The 26,873-nt window shown below is 41.6% G+C and overlaps 1 protein-coding gene across 2 annotated transcripts in view; it reads left to right on the top strand.

Moving 5' to 3' along the window:
- Positions 1 to 7,367: 7,367 nt before the first annotated feature.
- tfpia (tissue factor pathway inhibitor a) overlaps positions 7,368 to 26,873 on the top strand; it is a 40,996-nt gene continuing 21,490 nt past the window's right edge. The window contains exon 1 of one of the 2 annotated variants that reach the window (XM_037110592.1): positions 7,368 to 7,585. In XM_037110592.1, the coding sequence (XP_036966487.1) occupies positions 7,438 to 7,585 (148 nt within the window). In that variant the 5' untranslated portion in view covers positions 7,368 to 7,437. The remainder of the gene's footprint in view (positions 7,586 to 26,873) is intronic. The other variant, XM_037110591.1, reaches the window with a different exon arrangement.

The following is a 26,873-nucleotide window of genomic DNA, read 5'->3' as shown; positions in this document are numbered from 1 at the left end:
TTAGCCAGCAAGTGATTGTGTGGTGTTGGTGGGTTGTGTCTGGTGTAGCCTAATGACTAACAGTTTATACAGGATAATTACAAAAGAATGGATAAACATGATTAGCTAAACATAGCTAACTTTAACTTGTTACACTTAATTGATGGACACAACAATCTGTATGTAGTGGATAAACATAACTAGCTAAACAATGGATAAATATAAGCAAACTAGCTAAACTCAGGCTCATAGATAAATATAGCTAGTCTTATGCTGGTGGATAAAAACAACCAGTGTAATGGATAAATATAACTAGCTAAACATTTAAACATAATGGATAAACATAGGTTAACTAGCTAAGCATAGGCTAATGGATAAACATAGCTAGCTATGTAGGCTAATGGATAAATATTACTAGCTTAACATAACAAACCTGACTGATTTATTAAAATTTTGATTGTAGCCTGTGACAATAAACCCACTTCCTTATCTCATTTAAAATGTTTGGTACCTGCTGTGAAAAAGAGAGAACTTGTTATTTCAAGGACAGGTTCTTATAGGAAATAACTATCAAGCCAAATAGCCCTTTATAAAGTGCTTCCCAATTACGCTCTTTCACCAGATGGCAGATGCATCTATATGACGGTGATTCTTGATGGGAGCGAGGATGTCATACTTAATGGTGTTTAATTCTACCCGTTTTCTCTGGCATCACTTAAATGCTAATTGTGGAGAGGAAAGAAAATCCAATTAAAACACACTTATCCATCAAGGCACTTTAATCTGTCGCGGCCGTAACTTGTGACATTTAGCTTGGCAAGCGTCAACAGATTTATTTATTTATTTATTTTTCTGAACATATTCAGGAGTGTAAAGTGTAATATTAGCCGCTCATTTCATGCAAAATGACTCACCATCCTGTTAAGATGCCTCTAAAGCATCTCATATTTTTAACTTGAGGTTAATGTAGCTGGGGTTCAGATTGGTGCTCAGGGAACCGTCGTACCAGGTCATGAACAGAAGCAGAATGCAAGATATCGTGCTGTATCCTCTTCATACCGGAGAAACTGCAGCTTGTACTTCAGCCCCAGGTGAGAGAGCTTTCGTATGTCCCTCTGTGTCACTGTTGACAACCGATTCCAAGTTTCAAACATATCAGTAGGTGGGGCTGCCTGCTGTGAAAGAATGGACTGTTCGGACATTTTGTAACGCTGCGGTAGGTGATATAAATAGTTTGGACCGTAACCGTGGCACCATTTTACATCAAAGAGAGCTGCTTATTCACCGGCCCTCGAGCCCTGAGAGGCCACAAAGATTATATTGAGACAAATAATGAAGTTCACCAGGTGGCTACAGAATCCAGCAGGGGAGTTTTGCATTAAAGCCAGCAGGTGTTGAAGCTGTGACTCATGCTCCGTACCTTGATTTATAAGTGGCTTCATATTTCAATCCACACAGCGAGCCTCTGCTGAAGTGTATGCTTTCTCATCCACCACCAACAGAACCGTCCTTTGTCAGAGCCTGACTTCTTCTGACTCATTAAATTGATTACTAATCTGGAGGTTAACTCGCTGTGGAGTACATTCTTGGCTGCTTTGTCAAAGAATGTGAAGGAGCGCTCATTTAAAGTTGGACTCGTATGAATGGCGGGCTGTTATTTGTGTCAAGCCCTTGGCGCAAAACAATAGGCTTCATTACTCCGCTTGCTAAATCATTCATACTGAGTTGTCCCACTAATGTCATTTGACTATTTTCAAACTTCTTTTCATTAAAACTTGAGACATGTTTGGCTCCAGCAGAGGATTTCTAATGGAGCTAACGCGCTGCAAGTGTTATCTGAGCCAAACAGGGTATGACAGAATGAAGTAGCCTTGAGAGGGGGGGTTGGGGTGGCCTAATCCAAATCTTTTGGGGAAAGCAGCGACAGGACAGAAGATGATGGCTTTGAGGACCAAAACTTCAATCTATAAAAAGACCCAGACATGTTTGCAAAGTCTCTGTATGTATGGAATTGGAAATAAGAGCTTTGTTTTTGTTCCTTACCTTTAAGATTAACTTTACTGAAGTGGTTTTTCACTCACTCACAACCCAAAACTAAATATTTAGTAGCCTGCTGATTCTCCACAAGAGGGAGGTGTTTGGTCATTGCCAAACCACTTTACAGGCTAATGTGTACCAGATGTATTCTTGTTGATGTCACCAATTAAGTCAGCAGAATAAGTGATGGACAGTGTATGTTCTTGCAAACCACAGATATGTTGAAACGTTTAGTTTCTTGAGGTTGTGAAGATGCTGTGCTTGTGGTATTGTTAGGTTTAGGCACAGAAAACATTGGCTAGGGTAAAGAAAAAATCATGTTTTGGCTTAAAATACATGCTTTGGTTGAAACTAACACAGCTGGAGATGTCCTGATGTCTGGTTTTGTCACCAAGAACATGGCTAGTAATGATCCAAAGTAATGTCAAGAATATCTTTTTTTTTTTGGGGGGGGGTTGTTTGCCGCCACAAACACAGCTGGAAATTGTCTGATGGTTTCCTGGAAAATATGCAGTGGTACCACCATTACAAATGTTGAAACACAGTCTTGAACTGTGGTCACTAGCTTGGCAGTCGTCTTACATACGTTGGCCTGTGATATGTACAAATGTAACTTATCAGTCTTTTGTGCTTTGACATACTGTAGTAGTGTTAGTGTTATTTTTTTTTCACCTCTCGGGTTGCTCATATTTATGACTTGGGAGATACATGTACGTATGTTTTGTGTCTTAGGGTGTTTCATTTTAACTACGTAAAAAATAACTTGACTCGTTCATCGTCTCAGGATCTTTCTGATGTATTCTGTGTCCCCTTGGGGGGATCCAAACCTCCAGGCTGGAAACTGGCCTAAAAGAAATGATTATATTAGCTGCTCCAATTGTTAGAGTTAAAACAGCTGCAGGGCATAAAAGTTCCAGCTGTTTTTCATATGCATATTTTGGGGCTTTTACAACCACCTGCCAGCTTAAATGAGATCCTAAAAGGAATCGTAGAGTAGTGAATGTTAAATTGTGGTTTGTTTCTGTGAAACAAATAGAATTATGGAAGCTTTTGTGAGCTCTGGATTTTAATTTTCCTCCCTTTTTAAAATGTAATCAAGCCAGACATAACAATGAACAATAGATTTGTAAAAAATGTGTTGTTTCCTTTTTGCCTTTGCATTTCTAGGAACTTCAATGAGGGGCTCCTCGAGACAGACCGCAATCACTGACATCATTTCAAACAAGCCACAAAGTGTCGGCCGTCTTCTCCTACACATCGTCTTTAAGTGAGAAATATTGAGGTCATTATATCGTGGGAAAATTAGCACACAGGAAATTCCATCGGAGCTTTGGAGCAGATTTGCCCATGTGACTTTTACTTTCTCTCCCTCTAAGAGTTTCCATGCTGAACGTGTGGGACCACAGCGGCACTGTTTCCCTGAACAGAGTGAGTAATGGCACTGAACTGATTAGTCTCACAGACAGGCACATTCTTGTCCACTGACATCCCACACATGTGCATAAATGTGCAACCGAGCATGCAAACACTCACAATGTGCCAGGGCTGTAAACTGATGCGCTACAAGAGATTATGTGTGCTTTTCAGCCTTGAACGGTCAAAAACAATAAATGAATCTGTCTGTGGGTTGAGATGATTCAGGTTGTTCCCATTGCAGCTTCCTCAGGAATAAGAGACAAAATTGTATTTGTTTTTTACATTTATTTCTTCAAACATCAGTTTGCCAAACATTTTCTACTGTTAGAAATTATGTTATGACAACTGCACTGTTCTGTAGTCTGGATATAAAGGTAATCCAGAACAAAGTTGATCTTCTGAAACAATCCGAGAGATGTTGGGGCTTATTTGAGGAAATAAGATGCATTTTGATGGAAACACAATAATGGCTTGGTTACTTTTACAGAAGTTTTGAATCATGGGTTTATATTGCATCTGCAAATTAGTCACTGTCGAGATTCTTGCTTATTCCTTATACTGGCACCTGTGAATCGAAGTATGGTTACATACACAACATGTATTAAAGGGGCAGTACGTAGTTTTGGAGAAATAATTCAAACTCAGAACTGTTATATTTACAATATTAATGAGGTAATAAGACAAACTCAGATATATCAGTTGTTTCCATAAGTGAATAAAGTACCTGTCCTCAGAGGAAAATAAGGTCCCTGTGCACCATTTGAAGCTAGAAAGGTGGCAGGGTCCGCCACATGCAAACAAAAGTATAAGACTGTGTTGAACTACTTCCTGCACTGACATATTAATTTCTTATTTGGGAATAGAAATGAATGTTAATTAAGAAGAGACAGCTGCTGGAGCCACATGCGTTCTGTGCTTTAAATCTGAATCTGTGCTCTTCCTTTAAAACACAGCCGGCTGCAGCTCATAATGTGAAACCTTTATTGGTGATGACACACTGTTTCATAAGAAAAGCATTGCTCAGGTAGATATCGGCCTGGTACTAAATAAAATAGTCATAGTGTACTCAGGGTGGGATGATGTCATTCAACTGACTCATTCAGTTAATAAAATTTCCATTGGAGTATCACAGTCGATTGGCTTAATGACTCTTTTTAATGTTTTTGTTATTATCTTTTTTATAACCTGGAGCCGTAGACCCAGTCACTCCTGGGAGCTGACCGATATGACCACTGTCTTCTGCTGCTGGCTGTTTACGAGCTCCGTGAGAGCAGTTGGGGTTTTCGGAGGTGTACTTGGAAGGCACCTCAGCGCACCCTCAGGAAGAGGAAGCAAATATTAGCTTTCCCCGCACAGATTTTCCCAGCTGTTCTGGGGAATTGGACCAGGACTTCTCGTCTCAGTCCTGTCCGGAAAGACAGCACGTCGGCGCCCGTGTGGCACCGTCTGAGGACAGCTGGAACACTTTGAGTTTATGCAATTTAGAGTTTTTCTTTGTTTTGACATCTTTCACTTTCTTCTACAGCAATCTGAGTTAAGAACACGGCAGGAGAACAGTTCAGTACAGATCTGTTGAACAACTTTATCAATAAGCCAAAACTAGTTAAAGGACAAGTTCACCCAAAAATGAAAATTCAATAAATTAATTGGACCTTATGTTGAGAAATGGAGAATTGAGTGTTTTGTTGCGGTACACACAGCTGGAAAATTATCCTGAAGTCTTTTCAAAAATATCGAAATGTTGAAACGCAGTCCAGAACTGTGGTCACTGGCTCGGCAGCCTTCTTTCCTGCATCTCCTCCTCCATCCCCTCCACTCCCGACAGGACACTCAGGTCATAAACATGTAATGTGAACCTGAGAAGACTGAAGATGAATGTAAACCTATAGAAATATAAATATGGTACGTAGCCTGTGGGCTGAGCTCGGTCACCTGCTCCTGGCTGCAACATTTAAGCACTGAGATGATACAGTTCCTGTGTCGCAGTTCAGGGTCTGCATCCTTCGAAGGACCCGGCCTTTGCGGTCTTCGAAGGTGAGTCCTTCAGCAAGACCTTGTTAACCTCGTCAGCTGTTGTTAAATGGGATGGTCAAGCCTTTGGAGCATTTCCTGGTTGCGTCACCAGATGTTTTATCCTTACGTCAAGATTTCTGCCGATCTTCGTTTTCGGGCTCGCAAAGAATCTTGGGATATGTGAGGCCACAAAGGATAGTAGCGTTGCATTCTCCAATAAGAGGGAAAATAAGGAGTATTTGTGGGCTGCATCTGGAGGAGTCTTTGGATTGGGACAGACTTCACGTGGCGTTGTGACGTAATTGGCCTTCAAACGCTCCTCTAAAGGATGTAGACCCTGAACTGAGACACAGCATGTGTCTGTGTGCAGAAGTTTTGAGGATTAATTTGAAGATTTTGTATTGATTACTTTTTAAATCCCTACACAGTCTGGCCCTTTACATCTCAGAACTCCTCACCCCTCATTCCACTCCGAGACCGCTCAGATCAGAGAATCAAACGCTCTTAAAACTTACACCAGTCCCGACTCCGACGGAAGAAACGGAGATCCTGCTTTTATTGTTTTTGCTCTAAAGCTTCCAACAACTCCCTTTTTATCAAGTCTGTTCAAATGTTTTAATGTTCTTTGATATTCATCTTTATCGCTCTTGGAAGTGCTTGTTTTTACTAGTATTTTATTTAGTTTGATTTCTCTATGATTTGCCATATTTGCATCTATATTATATGGTGTTGTATTTCATGAAGCATCTTGTAACTCCGGTTTTTAAAGATGCTATAGAAACATCTTTATACTTTTTTATATGTCTTTCTGTTCTTAAAATACTTTGTACTACTACTGTTGTAAACTCAGTTTACTACAGATTAAACTACAGTTTGCCATTCCCAGATATCTGGACTGAACCAGACATGTTCATCTGGCCCACATACAACATGGAAAGATGGCATTTGGCTGATACGGGCCACAGCTCGCTCTATTCTGGTGGGCTTGGATCTTCCCTGGTAACATCATTCCGTGCGATTTGTGCGTTGGATATGTTCGTCTGGTACATTTTGCTATCTGGGATTATTTTTCCGCTCATCTACATGTTTGTCAATTCAATTTTAATCACATATCCAACAATCTCACATTTGTCCCAGAGGGGTTTTCCCATCTGTACAGCAGACAACACCCATCTTCAGACAGTGAAAAGACAGACTTTTTGTTCATAGCGACCCCCAACTGTGTATCAAATCTCCATCCTTGGCAGCAGTGCAGGCATCGCTATTTAACGCGTTCTTCTACATAAATCCAGTGTGGTATTTAACACGGCGTAATGGAATCAGTCAAGTTGGGAGAACGTTGGGTACAAAGTGGGCTGGCAGACTATAATTTAAGCATGTATATGTGCCAGATTGAAGCTCAATTATAGTATGTGTCACCAGCGGAGGCCTGGAGGAGCTGGGAGGGGTTTCAGAACCTCTCCAGAGGCCGCGGCTCAGGTCCAAATGTCCTGAACGAAGCAGGCAGCCGAGGCTGGGTAATAAGCTGCAGATGAAAATTTCTCATCACTCTGAGATGAACTGCTGTGGATTAAAGTGTTGTCGAGGGGTTGAGGAGATGCATCTCGGGGCTCCTCTTCCAGCAGTTCATCAGCTCCCAGCAGACACAGACAGAGAGAGAGAGAGAAGCCAAGTTGATGATGCTGCACTCCTTATATGGCTAAACTGATATGGGTAATATGATAAGAGGAAATATTTTTTTTAAACGAAATCCCCGTTAGACCTTTTCTTTTCATTCCCCAGACAACGTAACCAGTTAAGGGGAATATTTTATTTTGAGTGAATTGACGCGTCCCTCCAGGAAATTACTGAGAAACTCACTTCTACAGAGCCTGCAGGCTGGCAAAGTGTTATCAAGCGGAAGTACGCACCCACCCACACACACACAAGCACACACAAGCACACACACACACTCATACACACTCACACACTTCACTTCAGCCCTACAACTTGATGAAGTTCTCCTCCAGACTTTACATTCAGCGCGGATCAGCCTCCCTGGTCAGCAGCAGCATGGCTTCATCCAACAAGTGGTGGGTTTTGTGCGCCGTCTCGCTCTGCTGCGTCGCCCGCCTCGGGTCTTGTAGAAGACACAGAGAAGGTAAGACGATTGAACAAATAAATAAATAAAGTTTGAGTGTGAATACTGTTATTTCAGCTGCTTTTCACCGCGTCCACAGCTCGTGAGCTGATGCGCGGGCGGCGCAGGGGAAAGTTTCTGTCCAGAAACTCGTGCGTAAATTTAGGAAGTTTAGTCCGAAGTTCGTACATATTCACACTCCTGGCTTCAGTCTATTCTTGTTAAAACTTATCATGTGATGTGTAACATTTCACTACGTGTTATTGTTACTGTCACATTGCTGTAATATTCATATGTTATATGTGTTTTTCAAATTAAAAGCATAAACTCGCGTTGAAACGGGATATTAGCGCCGCAGAGTGTCTCCATAAACTGGCTTACTTTTACAAAATAACTTCGGCTACTGTTTCTTGTAGTTCTTCTCAAGTTTATGATACAACTCTATATACTTATACTGTACTACACGATCCATACTGTAACCAGTGCTTTCCACATTTGACGCACTCCGGGGATTGTGTTGTTGTGCCGGAGTCCATTCTTAAGCTCGTATTGGCGTCAGGTTGGACCAAAGTCCAACCTCGACAGCAGCTCCCAGAGCGGCCACGACCCACACCTGAACCACCTGGCACCTCCTCCTGCCCCGTCATGTCGCAACGGCAGCCTGGCAGGCGCTAATGAGGCTGTTGGGATTGGATGTCAGATAGTCAACAAGCTGAGAGAAGGAGCTGTGATAGTCCTCCTCTACTCCTCCTGTCCCGGGAGGGACAAAACCGCTGAGCTGGGCAGGACAGAGAGGTCATGTCGAGTGTGGCGGGGTTAGTTATTGGCTGAAGGAGTTTGGGGAGTTTGGTGATTCACTGTAAGACTTTAATGTGCGTATAAGTCAGCTTCTCTTATCTCTCAGGGACACACAGACGGGTTTATGCATCATTTCCCTGCTTGGATAGAACATTTACAGTCTGTGAGCTTCAGGAAGGCTGGAAACTTTCTAATGGAGAGAAAATGTGACATTTTGTCATCTTTAGAAATAATGTACAAGGTCAAATACTGTTGTTGTATTTATATAGAGCCAACCTACTTCTTGTAAATTAGTTTCTAGATGATAGCAAATGCGTGTAGTTTTCCATTAACATTTTGTTTTTGAATTCATGTTAAGAAGTAACTAATTTCTGACTGCACAATCACGCTCTGTTACATTTTGGTCACCTCGGCCAGTGCCGGCTCAACTTCCCCGTGAGTGTTGGGGCAAAATTGAGCTCTGGGCCCCTTTGACACCTTCGGTTCTTCCCTTCCTACATGCATGGTGTATGTATCTTGTTGTTTTTTAAGTACCCATGTGGTACAGTGCACAATGCACATAAGACAAGGCAGCAGTGACGGAGCATAACATACATTTTAAGGGTGGGTAAAAAACAAGTGGATTCAGAATCTATTCACAAATGTCAAAAATTGATTCACACCGTAGCATTCAACACATTAACCAAAGTTAATTAAAGTATTGAAGTATCATTAATTTAAAGTCTGTTACTCACGTTCTATTTGTTTGGGTGACGATGATGCTTACAGAAACCTTTACTTTTTCCTGAAGTAAGACTTTTGGGTACTTTTTACAAGACTTTGGATGGTTTCTGAGCCTCTTCACAAAATATTACAGAGTCCTGGAATAGTGAATTTACTATAATATTCATCAAAATACCACAAAGTAATAGCCAAGCAGTGAAGCTGGGACACTGCGATGTTAAATATGTAATAATGATTCTGGTGGTGGTTTATAGAGCGCTTTTCAAGCAAGAAGCACTGAGTTAGGGAAATACAGGGGTTAGAAGTTCAACACTTTTAAGCCATACAAATCATCATATGTGATTAATGATACTTTAAAATGACACCTACAAGAGTTTGGAGGCCAGCGCAGTGAAAGCAAGATCAGTGTGTTTGTTCTTGTTCTGTTGTTTTGAATGTGGAGCGACGGCACAGCTTCAGGCGAGTGAGCAAAATATCTTCATTATCAAGGTGAAAGTACAAAACGTGATGCATAATCTTCAAAGTAAAAGATCTGATCTAACTCAAAGATATTCCTCAGCTGATAACACCACGACTGGACTCATTTCTTTTACATGTTGCTTCAGGCTCAAGCCAGAGAGTCAAAAATAACCCAGGCATTTTTTGGGGTGCTGACTTCATGCAAAAGAGTTGCTGTATTTTGTTGGAAATGGACCTTATCATCACATTAGCTAGCTGCTTAGACTTCAGCCATACCAGACCAAGTAAGGCTGTAGCAGCGCGGCCTCAGAGAGCACTGAACTGGCCAAGAATGCATTTTATTGCATATATATGAAATACGGTCTGGCACCAGTTTGGACAGGATCCTGAAATCCCCCAGAATCAGATCAGATTTGAGTGGTTTTGCAGATAGACATACTTTTACTGTACAGTAGTAGATCTTAGACTAATTGGTGCAACAGTGTAATGTTATTGTGTGGACATCACATGTTTGGCATGCTATACTCTGAAAATATTTGAATCTAAATGTATTTGAGCGTTATTCATGATAACGTTAAATATTCTTTTACTTGTGTATTCTTTTTTTTAGCCAGCACTTAATATTCTTCTCATTTAATGGCTTGCAGTGGTAGTCTCTCAAGTTGCATAGTGGGTAATCCAGGTGTCAGCTTTGAAATAACAATCCAATAACACTGTTGGACACATTGCAGACAGTTTACAAAGAAATATTCACAATTGACACAGCAGAACCAGAGATATCAACCCCCCCCCTTTTTTTTTTATTTTAATACACACATTCTTCTTTCTTTTAAGATCTGGTGCCTACATTACCCAACAGCTGTTAACCCACTTTAATGAGTAAAACTGTTGGAGTAACCCTTTAAGAGGCTGTGGTTTCCCACAAGCCATCAGCTGACATTTATTAATGCCTCCCATTTGCAAGCAACACACGTTTAGCATTTTAACCTTAAAGCGTAAGGACAAATATGCTGAGTGTAAAAAATATTCCAAAAACCAAAATCGCGCCTCGGGGCAGTATCACAGAAACACATTACCATCCGGCAATTAGACTCTGCATCCATTGCAGATATGAGAAAGCGACTCGTGATGAGGTAAATGTAGAGAGGCTACTCACATTACAGTGGGCTTCAACAAGGTTTTTGTCCATTGAGGAGCATTTTTATTTTATTTTTTTTTACTATTTGCATATCATTTCAGTGCTCCCGTGAGGTAAAACAATGAGGGACAGACAGCGAGCCCCCTTTGAAATTAAACATCAGTATCAATGGCACACGGTCTTGGTAGCCTCACTAATCGTCTCATGGAGGCGTAAACATTGTCTCTCATTAATTTGTGGAGAAATTTAATTAGATGCTCACTTGCTGTTTGAAGTGGTCCTTTTATTAGGGAGCCCCGGGCCACAGACAGAGAGGAAACTGTGGAGCATGTGCCATCTTAATTAGCGCTTGCAATAAGGAGTAGACTTCAGAAAAGAACTCGCCTAAACTGTCAATAAAAACCGTTCGAGTCCATTACATGAATACACCTATAACTGGAAAGCATAGACACTTCACCGACTTGCCAATTAGGTGTTGTCTAATGTCCTCTGCACTTACCAGGATGCAACCCTTTAGTATTTTTAATGAGAAAACCTCTGTGGTGTCTCAACACGAATCTCACCTTGAAGCGGTTTCACTGCAGCAGAAGCAGCAGCTGTTTCTGGGACCGACACCAGAATTAGAATACAGATTATTCATGAATCAAACTGCAGTTTTTTTCCCCGAGTTATGCAATCCACCATTCTCTTCCTGTTCCCTGTTTGTGCGCGCCTGCACACGTTCACTTTCTATTTGAGTCTGGTCTATTTCCAGTTCTAATTTATAGGTTTGCACGTCAGGAGTTGTGTTTGTCATGCCAAGTCATTTCACTTTTCTATGTTTGTTTTTTTAATGACCGACTTATACAGTCTGTGTTGTCCCCACAAGTAATCCATCCTAGTGTTTACCTTTAATTAGAGCTGTAGACTTGAAACTACTACTCTGCTGTGAGGCTGGACTCGCTTGAGACTTGATTTAAGGCAAAATGCTGACAAGACTGGTGACCCATGAATATTAAGAAATGCTAAACTGGCTTTTGTTACATCCTAAATCTAACTGCCCTTAATAATTAATGACATAATGAGTATGCACACAATGACTTTGTGACCTAGTACAAAGGTTCAGTTTTTGGAGGTTGCACAAAAATAAAACTTTAAATCGAGCTTCGAGAATGGACAACACTCGACAGAACACTGTGGAAAAAACAAAATGAAAAAGGCTTTTAAGTAATTAAACTTTGAACTCCAAGTTGTTTCAGCATTAAAGTGTGAGTCACCAGCCTGCCTTAAAATCTGAAAGTAGCAAAACCAGTACTTTTAAATTGTTTATTAGGTGAAGGTGACTCATGGTGAGTCAACAACTATTGTTGAGGTTTGCTGAGAAGAGCTGCCAGTTTGGCCTTATTTGCAGTAATGCTGACTTGTTTCAGTTGTAAAGTTTTGCCCTCAAAGATGTGAGATATGTGTATGTTATGCCTTGGACCTGTAAATACTTGGGACTTGATCTGAACCTTTTCTCTAAAGTCTTGAGACTTTACTTGAACTTGCTCTCTAAAGATCTGAGACTTGACTTGAACATTTGACGTCTACCAGGCCTCTCAAGAAGTGAGATACGACTTGGACTTCATTTTCTTCAGAAAGACTACTCTCTAAATACTCTTAAGACTTGTGTTGTGCACATATAGCTATGCAATGAATAATAGAAAGTAAATCCTTAAAAAACACCTCTGCATGTCATCTCTTGAAAGCTGGGGTGGAGCATGTAGACTTTCCCTCATTATCCCAGCATGTCTGTTGCTGTCAGAATATTTTTAAAGAAGCCTGCTTTCTTCGTTGCAGAATGAAAAGAAATAACAATGGTCAGGGGTGGAAATCAATTTTGGGACTCAAAGTAACAGCAATAAACAAGTCATCTTTGTTGTAACTAAGCAATTTTCATGGCCATTTCTAACATTCTTGATCACTTCAGCTGCACGTGTTGCAGAGAATCTCAATGTGTGAGGTTGTTCTTAAAACAGAAAAAAACAACAGAATTGATTGAATCCTATTGTGCATGTGGCCTGGTATTGACATTCCCAGCTTGTTCCCGGCAGCATCACTGTAGATTACTGTACTTATCAGAGGCAGAGGGCTCAGTTCTGCTCCAAGCGACACCTCCAGCTAGTACGCTGTAGTTATCATCCGTTTGTTTGTCTCTTCCTCTCTCGATAGAATAACAGTGGGCATACTCCAGTGTGGTTGATATTTAATTTGTATTCTGATACAGTCTTTGAACACACAACTTAGTAAGGATGCCCCCCAGCTGAGTGGGAGTCGTGAACTCATGATGATACTCGTATAATTTAATTGACTTGGAATAACTTGGAGTTTTGTTTGACTTACACAACCACAGAGTGCGACCGAAGTTTAGGTGCCCTTCCTGAATCATCAGCTGCAGAGTATAAAATAAAGGACACCACAGTGAAACAAATACAAGAAAACAAAGGAGTTGCTCCGTCCCCTGAGTTAGTCAGTGAACTCCAGGCGCTTTTTTTGAACAATGCACAGTTAACAATAGACTGTTTCACATGCGATTTGTCATATGTAGAACACAGATGCTCAACCGAAAGACTTTGCCCCGGGGAAATTGGTCCTGAGCGCCAAACCTTTGAGTCACTTTTAACCTACTTCCACATGAAAAGGGGCTGACTACGTTGCAGTAAGGTGAAGATATGTCTTCTGTATGAGAAAATGGCTGTCAAGTCGAGGTTGACACCGCAGTGGAGAAGACAAATGTACTCCGTGGAGCATGAGCCACAGGTTAATCTGAGTGTCCCGTGTGCTGTCGCCTGTAGAAATTGGCGAATGATACTGGCTCGACTCTATATTTAGATGGAATACACTATCTCCTCGGTCATTTCTCCACTAACTTGAGAAGATGGTTACAGCGGGGTAGCCTCACACCCGATGACAGATCTAGAGAAGAATCTTTACCAGACCTGACAACCGAGAAATCTTTCTGCCATCTTGTTTGCTCACCAGCAGGATAAGAAAGCACAGCTCACGGGCAAACAGCTGATACCGATGCACAGCACCAAATGGGTAAAAATGAGTTTTACGATGTAATGTTGGTGTTGGGAAATATATGGCGGACTGAAACATCCAGCTTGTCCGCAGCTGGCCCCCATTAGTTGTACATTTTATAGGCGGCTATCAGTGAACATGTCGCGTATTCCATATGGAAATTTGGGTGTTTTGTGCTTTGAGTTTCAAATGGAAAATTATACATGGCCGGTTTTATGAAGAGGCTGACTCATGCAAAGTCTGTGAAGCTGACACCACAGTGCAGTGAATAAATACATGATTCCTGCAATTAACCTTTTCAGCCCCACCTTAACCTTTTGTATTCTTCTGTTAGACAGATATTGGCCCAATCCCATTTCAAAGTGTGAACCCTACCCCTCGTTTTTGTGGGAACAGAGAAGAGTTACAAGGGTTTGGAGTTGAAATGGGACAACGCCTCAAGGAACCTATATGACCAGACATCTCATGCGTTACTGTGGCATAGTGCCATTTACCGTCATTTTGCATGGAGATAGGAAAGTGTGGATGCTTGTTGTTTGTTCACAACTTCACACTATTCATCAAGCCATCAATTAAAACAGAGCACACACTCAGTTGGAAGTTTTCCTCCCTATTGCTCCATCCCAACAAGAATCGGGACCCTCTAGCCCAAGACATGACCAGGGCTGGCGCTAAGTGATAGGGGAGAAAAATGTTATATTTCAGAAAGGACTCTGAGTCTCAGGATACAGTTTGAGAAATGTAATGCTTTAAACTCTTCTTAAACTCTAGATTTCTGCATAGAAGACCCGCTGCACTCCTTCCACCGGTCATGTTTTAATAAACTTGGACCGCTGCTGTTCTGGCGGTCGGTTAAGAATTGGCTCGTGTGGTGCTTGTATAATTTGTGCACTTTTCTGTCGTTGTATATTTTACTTAATTACTGGAGGAGCAGAAACAGACAGAAGTGAGCCTTTTGTTTTTAACGTCCTCTCAGCTGTCTGCCTACACAATGTGTTGTATCTCTGAGAGCAGTGTGTGAACGACAGTGTGTGCAGCTGGGGATACGTTATTAGTGTGTCTCTCCGGCTCACAGGAAGCTTTAATCTCTCGAATGTTGACACATTATTGGACAAATATTTTCCATTTTGCACGGGGGGGCCGAATGACACCCGTAAGGATACTAATTAGGGACGATGTCCTGCTCTTCTCATGCCTTCATGACTCATTTTGTTCCAAAAGATAGTGCTATCTTTTCCAAGACTGGAAAGTTTTAACTGGCAGACGGATAAGGTTATACTGGAGTTTCCTGCATGAGTCGTATGACAATAATTGTAAGCTTTATTTAAGGGGCAGAGTTTCAGGAAGCGATGTGTTGTGGAGGATACTGAACTTGTGGGAGATAACAGTTGTTGTGAGTCCCTCGGAAAGAGCGATGTACACACCAGAAATGTACATACGCCGTTCAACTGCTCGTGTTATGGAAATATTCAGAAGTCATGTTGAAACAAAAAATCCAGCCCAGTACGTCTACGATAGCAGGAAAAAAAAAAAAAAAAAAAAACTCTCATCATAAGATCGTGTGAAGAGCAATTGTGAGCTTTGCACTCAATGGTAGCAACTAGAATGTCAGTGAAGCGTCCAAAAGATAAAAGATAGAGTTGAACTCGGTCCGAACTTGTTGAGGTAGCACTCAAAGAAAATACGTGATGAAAGAGTGATCGCTTCGCCTTCGCTGTGTGCCAGTTCAGACAAGACGGGAGCGGCTTCTTTCTTTTCAACATCTTAATGCTGATTGTCATCAAAAGTGAGATTTCTCAACTTTTACACTCCATTGCTGCACAGAGTCAGTGTATCAGCTACATGTGGGTAAATGAAGGGCTAAAATGTTTGTGGGAACGTTGAGTGTAGAGATTGTGGGGATGTGTTTGGATCTGCCCTGCAGTTTATCACGTTTAAAAGGCAAACACGGCACATCTGGTTCAATGCAGGTCCATCATAATCAGAAGACATTGCTCAACTCCACTCCAGCCCACCGCGGTTTATTTAAATTACAGCTGTGATCCCTTCATCCAGACGATCCTATCAGTCAAACCAGACCTTTAAATGGAACAACGTGACCGAGATCCAACACATAACAAGATAACAAGAGAATGCAAACCATGTAAACAAGTTCTTTCTTTGACTTTTTGGTGAGCCAATCAGCAGCAGAGCTGGGCGGGTCATGCCTTTTCTATCTGCGGCTTAAAACATGCCTGCTGTACAGACGTTAGCTAGCTATTGGTTTTAGTAGTTTCCAGCTTATGTAGAGACAGTTACCTCGAGCTCAGCTTTAAAAAAGACATGATCAGGTGTACCTCTCCAGCTTTTTTTGTGAAATGGGCGACTCTTGAGAGGAATTTGCGCGCATGCTGGAGTAATTTGTGCCCATCTTTTCTGTTGAGATGTCTCCAGTGATGACGAGGACACAGTGGCAATGTCAAAGAGGACAGACAATCTGGACAAAAATTGAGATAAAAACACAAACGGTGTGGGAGCTCAGCTGGATTTGCTGAAATGTATTTTCATGTGTGATAATTCGTAGCTTAGTTGTCCTCCCAGCAGCAGCAGCAGCAGCAGCAGCAGCAGTCGATCCCGCTCAGGAAACCCTGCTTTCAGACTAAACTCCCACTCTCACTAAAGCTCACCGATTGCCGATAGGAGAAACGTTCCCTTTTTTTTTCTCATTTGTATTGTTTGAATGATAACCTGTGTTGCAGAAAAGGACCGCCGCATCGATCCTCTCCTCTAATCAAGAGTGCATCTACAGTACAATCAGTCGAGGATGACATTTGCACAGACAGGGAATGAACCACTTGCTCTCGCAGTCTGGCCGTCTCATTGATTCAGCTGTGCGATCGCATCCACATCACAGGCGAGGAGGCTGAGGCACAAACATCCGCGGCGGCAGCCTGCAGAGTCCTCGAGGGTTCCCATTTAATGTCTGACAAATGATGGCTTCATTGTATGGGGCATATTGAAGATGCATTTAGAAAAACAGACTGCTTTAACTGTCATTACTTTCATGCGGCAGAAGCCGTCGGTGGTGAGTCAATAACCTGCTGCGTGGCCCCATCCTGTGGGAGTTATTGACCCGCTAAAGTGTTGTCTTTTTCTGATTTCTGTCAGCAAATAATGTTGCCCCGCGGCAAACAGCACACTCTCACAGCGCCGCTCGCACACATCACAGCGCCGCGATGGTGTTGATAATGAACGGGCTTATATTTCATTCATATATAATTCATGACCTTGCAGGGAGATAACACAATATCTCAGTATTGCAGAGGCTGCGATATGAGTGTTTTTTTTTTTTAAATTCATGTTTTAAATGACTGCTGATGCCTCGCTCGCAGGTCAGTAACACTTCACGCCACGTCCTCCCGCAGGCTACGCCGTGTCTGTTGTGGAGTTTACTCAAGCTGTTATCAGTGGCAGAAGGTCGATTGTGTTCGAGTGTGAGGAGCTGAGATTCTTATCTTTACATAAACTTTAGCGTTTTGTGCTTGTATACGAGTATTAAATCGCAGCTGTTGAACGGAGCCAATACCAAGACAATGCCCATGCACTTTCACTTTAATTTGTCTGAACAGCTCGAATACCGAATCATTAATCTAGTGCCGCACTGAATGATAGTAGTCATGGATTATCCATCTCTGTAGGCACTCTGCTGTTTGAGCAGTCTACACGTAGCTTTTAGCTTCACATTAAGGCTCCTATAGTTTAAACTAAGCTGCTACAAACATTCATCTTCCTTTACTGTATAAGCATATAATGACATATAATATTAATACAATATAATCTAACAAATTAAAATATATGAAGGAGTCCATGTATTTGCCTCCATATTCTAATATGTTGCAATTCTGCTTCAGGAATATATTACCAAACGAAATCAATGTACATATATTATATTAAGAAACATGACTTATGAATAAAAATATGTATTTTCTGGAAAACAAATGGTAATTTGTGTTTAGTAGGATAAGGAAATAATAGCAATCCTTAGTATATTTGCCAATATATAGAGAATATACAATTTTATATTCTCTATAATATTGAATAATTACATATTTTTTTCATATTAAGTAAATTATTTATTTGTTTATTTGACAGTGCGCAGCCTCTTGGCTGCACCAGAGTTAGCCATGTGCTAATTTACATCTGCAGGCAAAGTCTCTGTTAAGAAAATAAAGAAAAGAGGTAAAATATAATCACAACAACAATGTCACCAACAACAATGATAGGATTTCAAAACATTATGACACAACAGCAGTAACAACCACAGTTTATGCGGGTGGTTGTGTTTATGTGTGACATGTTTGGGTTGATTTTAGTTACGACCTCTTCAAGTTACGTTCACTGACGCTGCAGCTTTATTTTCTCTTATATTATTTGGTACTGAGGGTCCAAAAAAATGGGTCGCCCTAACAGAGAAGGAATATTTGAATAAACACAAATAAAACACTTCATTTTGGTTTAATTTGCAATTACAGGCTGACAGTAGTGTCATGACATTATTTAATTGACCGGAATAACAAGAAAAAAGTAGAATGTTATTAATTTTTTTGCCTTTTCTCTCTTTTTGTCTCATGCACTTATTTATTGTGTGTGTCATTTGTTAATGTTGTATATTAACTCAGATGGTTTATCATAATTAGAGCTCATCAACAACTACACGAGGCCCCACAGAAGTTCTTTTTCCCCCAAGGGAGCGATCCACGATGTTGCAATGTAAATGATAAAACATAATTTCACTTTGTGTGCACTGAGGTAACAGCGTTGCCTTTAAAGTCAGTCAGTCTTTTCATGCAGGCGTTTCCTGTCTAACATGCTTTTATACTATAAAAGAAAACCAATGCACTGAATACACAGCAGATGACTGTGTTTAAACTGAGCTCTCTGGGCTGCCTGGTTTGTCTTGGATAATAAACACCTCCGCGTGTTCCCTCCTCTGCATCTGATCCCTGATGTGTGGGAGAGAAGAAAAGGACACGACCCTCCCGGTGGCTCCTGGTGGGACGAGGGCACCAGGCTGCACAGAGGTGAGCCACCTGCCAGGCCTGACGCTCAGCTGGACCCCCATTATGCAGACAAATGGAACGACAGGCCAGGCGCCCGTTGACATTTCCCTCCACATCGCCGTGTAACTGCATGTAATCGAGCCTTTCCTCGCATCTCTGGTTGAGATCATCTAAACTTGTTTATTTTAAATTTACAAGCTGCTTGGTGTGAATTAAGCCTTACACGTTCAAAGATCTGAGACGAGCGAGTCATTCGGTACGTGAGCTGGGAGATGAAGAAACCCGAGCGGCACGCGGGACACAATTAAAGCAGGTATCACCGGGAAGCCTCATAAATCTCGTGAGAAAATGCAAGTAAAACATTTCAGAGACTGTCAAAGATTTTTTTTTACTCGCCTGTGTGTTTAAAGTAGCTGTTAAAAAATTCTTGTGCTGTGGGTCGGGCTGGCCCGGTTCTGAATCCCACTGTGGCTTTTTTACTCTCCACTCTTTCTTTCTCTTCCTCGCAGCTCTCTTTTGTGTCATTTAAAATAATTCTGGCTTTTGTGGGAGCAGCATTATGATAATACTACACTGGCTCACAAATAGGCGGCCGCGCGACAAATTGTTACTTTCCCCATTGTGTGAGAATGAAATGATGTAGCTAACAGTTTGTATAATGTAGATTTCTTAATTAAAAATCTCGGTTGTTCCGAATCCGTGTTCCACTTCAGGCAGCGGCGGCAACTTTAATCTAATCAAACTCTAAAATGCTGTTGCTCTTTGTATTGAAAGCCTTTGATTTTTTCCATCTTTGAACATTTTCTATTTCTGTTGTTGTTTTCATTTGGTTGTTACAGCGCGTGATGTGCTGAATAATTCACTGAGTGTTTTGTAAGTGGGACCCTCCCAATTTGGCAGATGGTGCCGTGGCACTTTCTACCCTACAGGCTTGTGCAACTTATGGCAAACTTATGCCCGCATGATTGTTCGCCATATGCTCCTTCTGGACGGAGAAGTCGCCACCAGGCCCCGGACACCATTTTGCTTCCACAGATGCAATGCTTGATTTCCCGCACAAGGCATGAGCGCTGTGAGGATTTGTGTCACCGAGCTGCAGCTCAGCTAATCATACACACCGCTGTCAGAGTACATCCCGGGCGCTGCACTTTGTCCAACTGATTGGCTGAGAAGCGACCGAGACAAACTTTAATTGGCATTGAGTGGGATTGTTCGGTTCGTCGGCGCCCAGACTTTGCAAATGTCAGCGTGCGGATTTGGCAGGATCGCTGAAGCGAGAGGGATTTCTGGTTCTCACTATTGTTTTGTTATCCCGCACATGTGGGAAACAGGTAGGGGCTCAACTTAGATATTGCAAGGAATAGATAATGCTGCCAAAGAAGGGGGGAGCGTGGAGATTTACGCCACTGAGCTGACATCGGAGAAAAAGTCAGTTGATAAAAACAACTGTTCAACTTTGCAGTTGTTAGATATTGGGAAGGGAGTCAGAGCTGTGAAAAGGAAGACTGAAAGTTCGATAATTTTTTTTGGTTTATCTGTCCAGTCTTCTGTTTGAAAGAGCAAAATGAAAAAAAACAAAACAAAACAAAAAAACTTTAGAAGTCGCTGTTGGAAACTGAGATGAATGTTGAAGCTGTCCCGGCACGGACAAATAGGTCGACAAATGCTATCGAGTTGTGCCGCAACAATTAACTCGCTCATTGCATCCCTCCTCCTCCTCCCTCGCCACCTGCCACGCCAACATGCAGGCGCTGATTAAAAATGCATCAGTCTCACAAGCCTTTGGATAATTAAGGAGGTTTCCCTGCAGTGCTTCTTGTTAGAGCGCAGGAGAAAACAGACACAACACATACAGTAATGGCTCTGGTGGAAGGTATTATGTGATCTTTTCTTTTGGACTGAGTCATGAGGGCACAGCTTTTTTTTTTCCACTTCTCCGGCAACAATCAACCCACCAATCTTGCCAGAGTTTGTCACGCTCCGTGCGCTGAGCTGTGCAGGACCGGGCCTGTAGGTTCACCACGCAGTCAGTCCTCAGGGTAGCCCCCGGTCTGTTCCCCGACCACACAGTGTGAAGCTCTCAAAGCTCTAATTGTTCGCAGAAACGGCAACAGATCTCTCCCGGAGGCACGAGCGTGTCCGTGTTACCCGGGGAATCCTTTGATCCGCTGGAGATGGTGCTTCAGAAGGTGCTCGCGGCCCACTTTGATCTCCCAACACGAGGCGCCACAGGAAGCGTTCTGCCTGTTTGCGAGATCGCTGCAGGAATGAGGTCATCTCTCTGTAGCAGCTTAAAGGCCGAGGTCTATTACCTTAATGAGCTGAATTTGAAATGATCCGCAGGTTCATTGTCTCTCTGGTTTCCCTCTTTTTTTCAGGTTCACTATTATCGAGCTGAGCCCTTATTTTGCTGCTAGTAGCCTGGGAGTCATGCACATTAAGTAGCAATCTCCACACTTGATTTAAGTGGTGTGAAAGGAGCTCTGCTCTACTTGAATCCCATCCGGCCTGACAGAGCCTCTTAGCATGAAATCTAAAGTGAAACCAAAGTGCTGCATGATAAAACCATAAAAACTGAAAGTGAATCAGCACACTCACCAGTTTGATTCCACTCAATATTCTGTGGCATCATAGACTTGATCATCGTTAATGGAGCTGTGTCTTTAAAGATTTAGACATTCTGAATTAAGATGTCCCAAAACTCCTTTGTTGTATGTTTTGTTGATTTGTGCACTTGTGCGAGAAAGACAGAAATTCCCTGGAGTTACTTCAGTGAGAGGGAAGTCGGCGAACGAGACAGAATTGTAGGTCAACTCTTTAAAACGTTTGCTCATGTGTGAAGATTTGTGCCTGAGTCACATTAGCTAGATTTACATCAGCCGCGGTGGTTGTTTAATGGTGTATTAACCACCAGCAAAGTGAGTCTGACCGCAGCATCATTCGTGTTAATTCGCCTTACTCACGCAGTGCTTCTCTGGCACAAACAGCCAGATAGTCAGCGGTGGCTATGCACTTCTTCCATTCTTTGTCGTATTTTCACCTGCTCCTTTCTTTAATGTCTTCATTAGATAAAGTGAATCTAAAATCCAGCTCCAGTCAGCAGTCAAACAGTAGTTTCCTCCTCAGATCACCGCTTCAGTCAGGTTGATAAACTGGAGTGAGGATAAAAACGATCTCTGAGCTCTCCTCCCCTCAGTAAACGGCTCTGGATCTGAGAAAATTTTGGAACATTTGAGTTCTAGTAACTTTTGTGTTGCCTCTCTGGGTTCAAGCTGACCCTTGTGCAATCTTTTGTGCGGCCTGTATGACAGAGCAGGTTCCAACTAGTTCTGCCTCACCTTATTTTGAAAGAAGAACTGTCAGCGATAGGCTCGATTCTTCTGCCTGTAAAGGTCTCGCTGCTGCATCTCATCTTTGCCACAAGCGCTGCAGACTGATTGCACTCTGTATGTTCGTCTGAGCAGCAGCTCCTCCCCACAAAACACTCTGTGAATGTCTTGTTGTGTGTTTTGCTTTGAAAGAGAGCCCCGAGAAACAGTGACCAGTTCATCAGCATGGCATCACTTGTGTATTTTGTATTAGGGGAACATAACAGTGGTGATGGTTTCTTAACTGTGTGGCCAAAGACATGTGGATACCTGACAAGCTGAAGGAGTTTGGGCAAAAAAAAAAAAAAAAACACCATCCAAGAAATTACAGCTATGCAAGAACAACTTTGCACATTGTCAACAGGAGAAGGCTGAGACCTTCTATTGGATCCACTTCCTCTCAAAAACAACTGAGGGCTGAACAGTTTGAAAATATTCTAGCGAAACATGTCCGCTAGGATATTTTTGATCCTTCATCACCTCTTCTCTTCTCTTCTCCGGAGCAGGAAGTTGTCACAAGTTGTCATTTGCGCTTGGATACTTGTGTGGACTGTGTCTCTGACCCTGATGTGACTTTTAAGACAGATACATTTATATACAGGACCCAAAAATACAAAAGAGAGAAAGAAATAGGAATAGCAGTATTGAGAATAAAAAGAGACCAAATGTGGCCATATATTTCAGATTTCATATCTTCTAAATGTAGGCAAAAAGGCAGCAAATCAATAAAAAACAAGTACAATACAGCTATGAAAACAAGCTTTAAAAGGTTAAATCAAAATGTGACAGATCATCAACTTTTGAACTTGTTGAACTGTTTTAAAAAGCCGCAAATGAAAGTTTGAACAATGGATGGTTGTTTTCAGGAGCTGTAATGACTGTTGCCAGCATATTTCCTCAGCTGCAGCTAATTCATTCTGTTGCAAAACAACAAATAAAGGAAAGATTTCCTCTCCCCTGGTTAATATTCTCTCTGCATGCTGGTGTCTGTATTATTCACGCCTGGCCAGAGATGGTTTGGTTGAGGCGTGTATCATTGGAGCAGTGGGCTGTGTCTCATATCCATAAAAAAACAAAGCAGGTGTTTATTTTTTTTAAAAACGCATAACAGCCAAATGATCGCCTCGCGTCACTTTGAGACGCAGAGCGAGCAGGTAGTGCAGGCAGCAGCAGATGGATGTGTGGCGTCAACTTGTTTTATTTTTATTTTTTCCAAGGCTCCGGAAATGGGACCGAGCAACAGCTGCATGTTTTCCATTACATACTCAACGCAATCTCCTGTCACACTCTTCTCTGACAGTTAAACACCATCTTCGACATTTGACAGGTGATGTGTCCAGCAGATATCTGCAGTTAGTAGCCTCAGTCGGGAGACGCTTTGCACTTGTTAGCAGGTCACATACTATGAATACAATTTGAAAATGATGTGATTCCAGCTCCTTAAATATGGATATTTTCTGGTTTCTACTCCTCTGTGACAGCAAACTTAATATCTTGGGGTAGTGGACCAAAAGAAAGGCATTGTAGGATGGCACTGTGGGATTTAGGAAACAGCCATTCACATTCTTCACCATGTTCAGGCATTATATAGACATTACAACTATTATAACCCACAATGCATCACTCTTTCAAAGTAAAAGGGTTCACTCTGTCGCTCTCAGTACTTTCTCCATTAATTGAAAAATAAACTTCTGCTTTGAAAAGATACATTTCTAGTCCTTGAGTTTAATTCTTTCCATGAAACAACAAAACAAAAACAAAAAAGCAGTGTTTTTTTCCTAGAGAAGGTAGAGCAGCAATCCATTCAGGGCTTCAAAACTGAAAGACGCCCTTGAGACAAATACATATAATGAGGGCAGCCTCTTTTATTTTTTGAGTCCAGCTCTAAAAAAAAGAAAACCTTGGGACGGGCCGTGACTCACCCTCAGCCCTTTGTCCACTCGCCTGAGGGCACGGCCCTGATAAACACTGACAGCAGCTCCTATACTGCAGGCCGATCACCTCTGATACCACACCGAGCGCCCTGTAGGCTTCTTCACTAAGACGCACCGCTGTGACCGAGTGTTGCAATCCAGCGTATCTTTATTTACTGAAGTTTGTACTCCCCAGCTTCATGGACCGTTTAACGAAGTGAGTCACTGAAGAGATGATTGTTCCAACAGTGCTGACTAACTTCACTATTTATACACATGCAAGGCACACAGGAGAGTTCAGCTCAGAGTCAATTTCAGGTGATGTTCCCCTCGGTTGTTCTCCTCTCTCAGCGATGTCAACACATGCGTCAACGAACGTCGCTTCTAGTTTCCGCTCATCACTGTGATGATGTCACTGATCGTAGAGATTTGCCCTCGGATGCTTCATGAATGAATGAAGCACGTTTAATGTCTCCTGAATTTTTCGTGCACCAACTCGCACACATACTTTATTCCCAAAGAATTCATCTAGTTAAAAAAAGAAAATATATTTTTGTTTTGAATATTTTAACTTGTCACACATCAACACGTCCTCATATTTAAACGACTGACCAGTTAATTTGCCAGTGACAAAACTACATGACTGTTGCAGCAAACCAGTGACAGGCATCACAGTTAGTTAAGTTTTGGGCACTAAACTTACTTGGTTAGGTTTAGATAAACATCATGATTTGGGTTAAAATAATTACTTATGTAACTCTGGTTGTAAACATGCCTACGTTATGCACGTAACCTCAGTTCACTAAATATAACTCACAGTTGGACTTTGGTCCATCCTACATGTACTTTTTGCTCTTTATACTACTTTTTCCTGACTTCCTCCTTTGCTGCTGTAATAATAACTTCCACGAGAGGTCACCGCCTATCAAGCAGCGTAAATATGGCTCATAATAAGCTGCTTTCACAGTTGACCTTCATGGTCGTTTTTCTGATGAGGACGGGCTAAATTCTTGTTGTCAATCACAATCAAAAAATGTGCTTTAGGATCTGTTTACAATCCCTCCGTACTCTGCACAGTGTTTGCCATAATTCTTGTGCATACAAAAATATTAAAATCACAAATTCGCACAACAGCACAGGCTCTTGGTTTAGCACTGGCACTTTTTCAACTTACAGAGAAACACCAGGACTGCTTATTAATGGTGTATAGATCAGTTCCCAATCACACACAGTACACTTGTCCTGTATCTGTATTGGTGTTTTCCTCTCACTCACTCAGTACAAAGGTCTCTGAACTTGGTTACTTTTTAAAAAAATCCTTATTCAGCAAATGTTTTCATGCATACGCTTTACTTTTTCCACTTTTTTTTTTTTTTTGTTTCCAAGTTTCCTTTCCGGAATTACACAGCATGGGAAATGTTGAGGAAGATACCCTTAAAAAGGCTCAGAATCTATCTCCTCTTATGGAGTGTGGAGTCGTATAGTTAGTGCTGCAGTTGAGGAAAAAAACCACGGGGAGCTGTCAGAACCTTGGCATCGCTCTGCTCTCCTCCTCTGATGCTGTCGACGTCTGTCTCCCTTTCTCAGGCTGTTTTATTAGTTGGATCATATTTTACTGTCATCCTAATAACAGTCTGTGCTCTTTGGTGTTGCCACTGAGTCATCAATAATAGACAGTTTTTTATGTTTTTTTTCTTTTGCTCCATGGCTGCTGTAAAGTTTGAGTTTAAGTCCCCCTTTGCAAAAAAAGACCCAGAAATGGAGGAATGGGATAATCCTCGGGTATACTAAACAAGCTGGGACTGGGCCTCAAACAGACTCAACCTGCCCATATCAGGAATTACAGGGGTGCTTGGCACCGTGCACATGTTGAGCAACTCAGATCTTTATCCAAATGTGTGAGTGTGTGTGCAAATCTTGGCCGAGCTGAGGCTGTCAGCAGCGCTCAGGAGACTGGCTGCCAATGGACATTTGACGCATCTAAAATCTGTTTTCCTATTCAGCACGGCCCGTATTTCAAGGAGCTGGCTGATTTGTTGGTTGGCTTCCAAGGGTTTTGCTGATGCATTGTGTGAGTTGGACTATATTTATGTACTTTCTGTTCAACAATATGGAGGACTGCTGATAACAGATCTGGATCTTTGGGAGGACTGAACAGAAAGATTGTTTTCATTCAGAGTCGTTGCAAGTGGTTTGCAAAACCAAGTTTACCTGAAACATTCATTTCTTCTTCTTTTTTTATCAATTTAAAATACTTCCTATTGCACAAGTGCTTCCTAAAGTCATCATCGAAAACAAATACTGGCCTGCAAGACTGCGGCTAGTTCAGCATTTGAACAAAAAGCAACGCTGTTCATTTTCTATGTTTTAATTTCCAAACATTATGTAGCCTTTAGTCAACTATCTGTGTATGAAACTGTATCAGATGACTGGAACTGGAAGTGGAGCAGCTATGTGCTTTATAAAGCTGACTGGTCTGTAGTTTACATGATCTTAAGAGATTTTCACTTTTAGTTCTACAGCATAAAATAAGTCACATAAATTATAGTGTTTGTCATAAAAAAAGGCAATTATGAAGACTTACAGGTGGTTTTATGAAACAAGAAACGTCATTACCGAACACGGAGGCTCATCTACTCAACAGTCCGTCTTTACACATAGTTGCAAATCATTCAAACTCAAACTTTTTGACTTACAGATTGAACATTTTATAGTAAAATGTGCCCAGTAGAGTGTCAAAGGAGGTCAGTGTTGATTATGCTGAAGTCTGAACATTTTTGCTTCTGCAAATCGCATTTATGCAAAAAAAAAAAAAAAAGGCATTTATCT

This window comes from Acanthopagrus latus, chromosome 9, assembly GCF_904848185.1.
Source record: "Acanthopagrus latus isolate v.2019 chromosome 9, fAcaLat1.1, whole genome shotgun sequence".
NCBI classification, from domain to species: domain Eukaryota; kingdom Metazoa; phylum Chordata; class Actinopteri; order Spariformes; family Sparidae; genus Acanthopagrus; species Acanthopagrus latus.
This window is presented reverse-complemented; position numbering and strand designations above follow the sequence as displayed.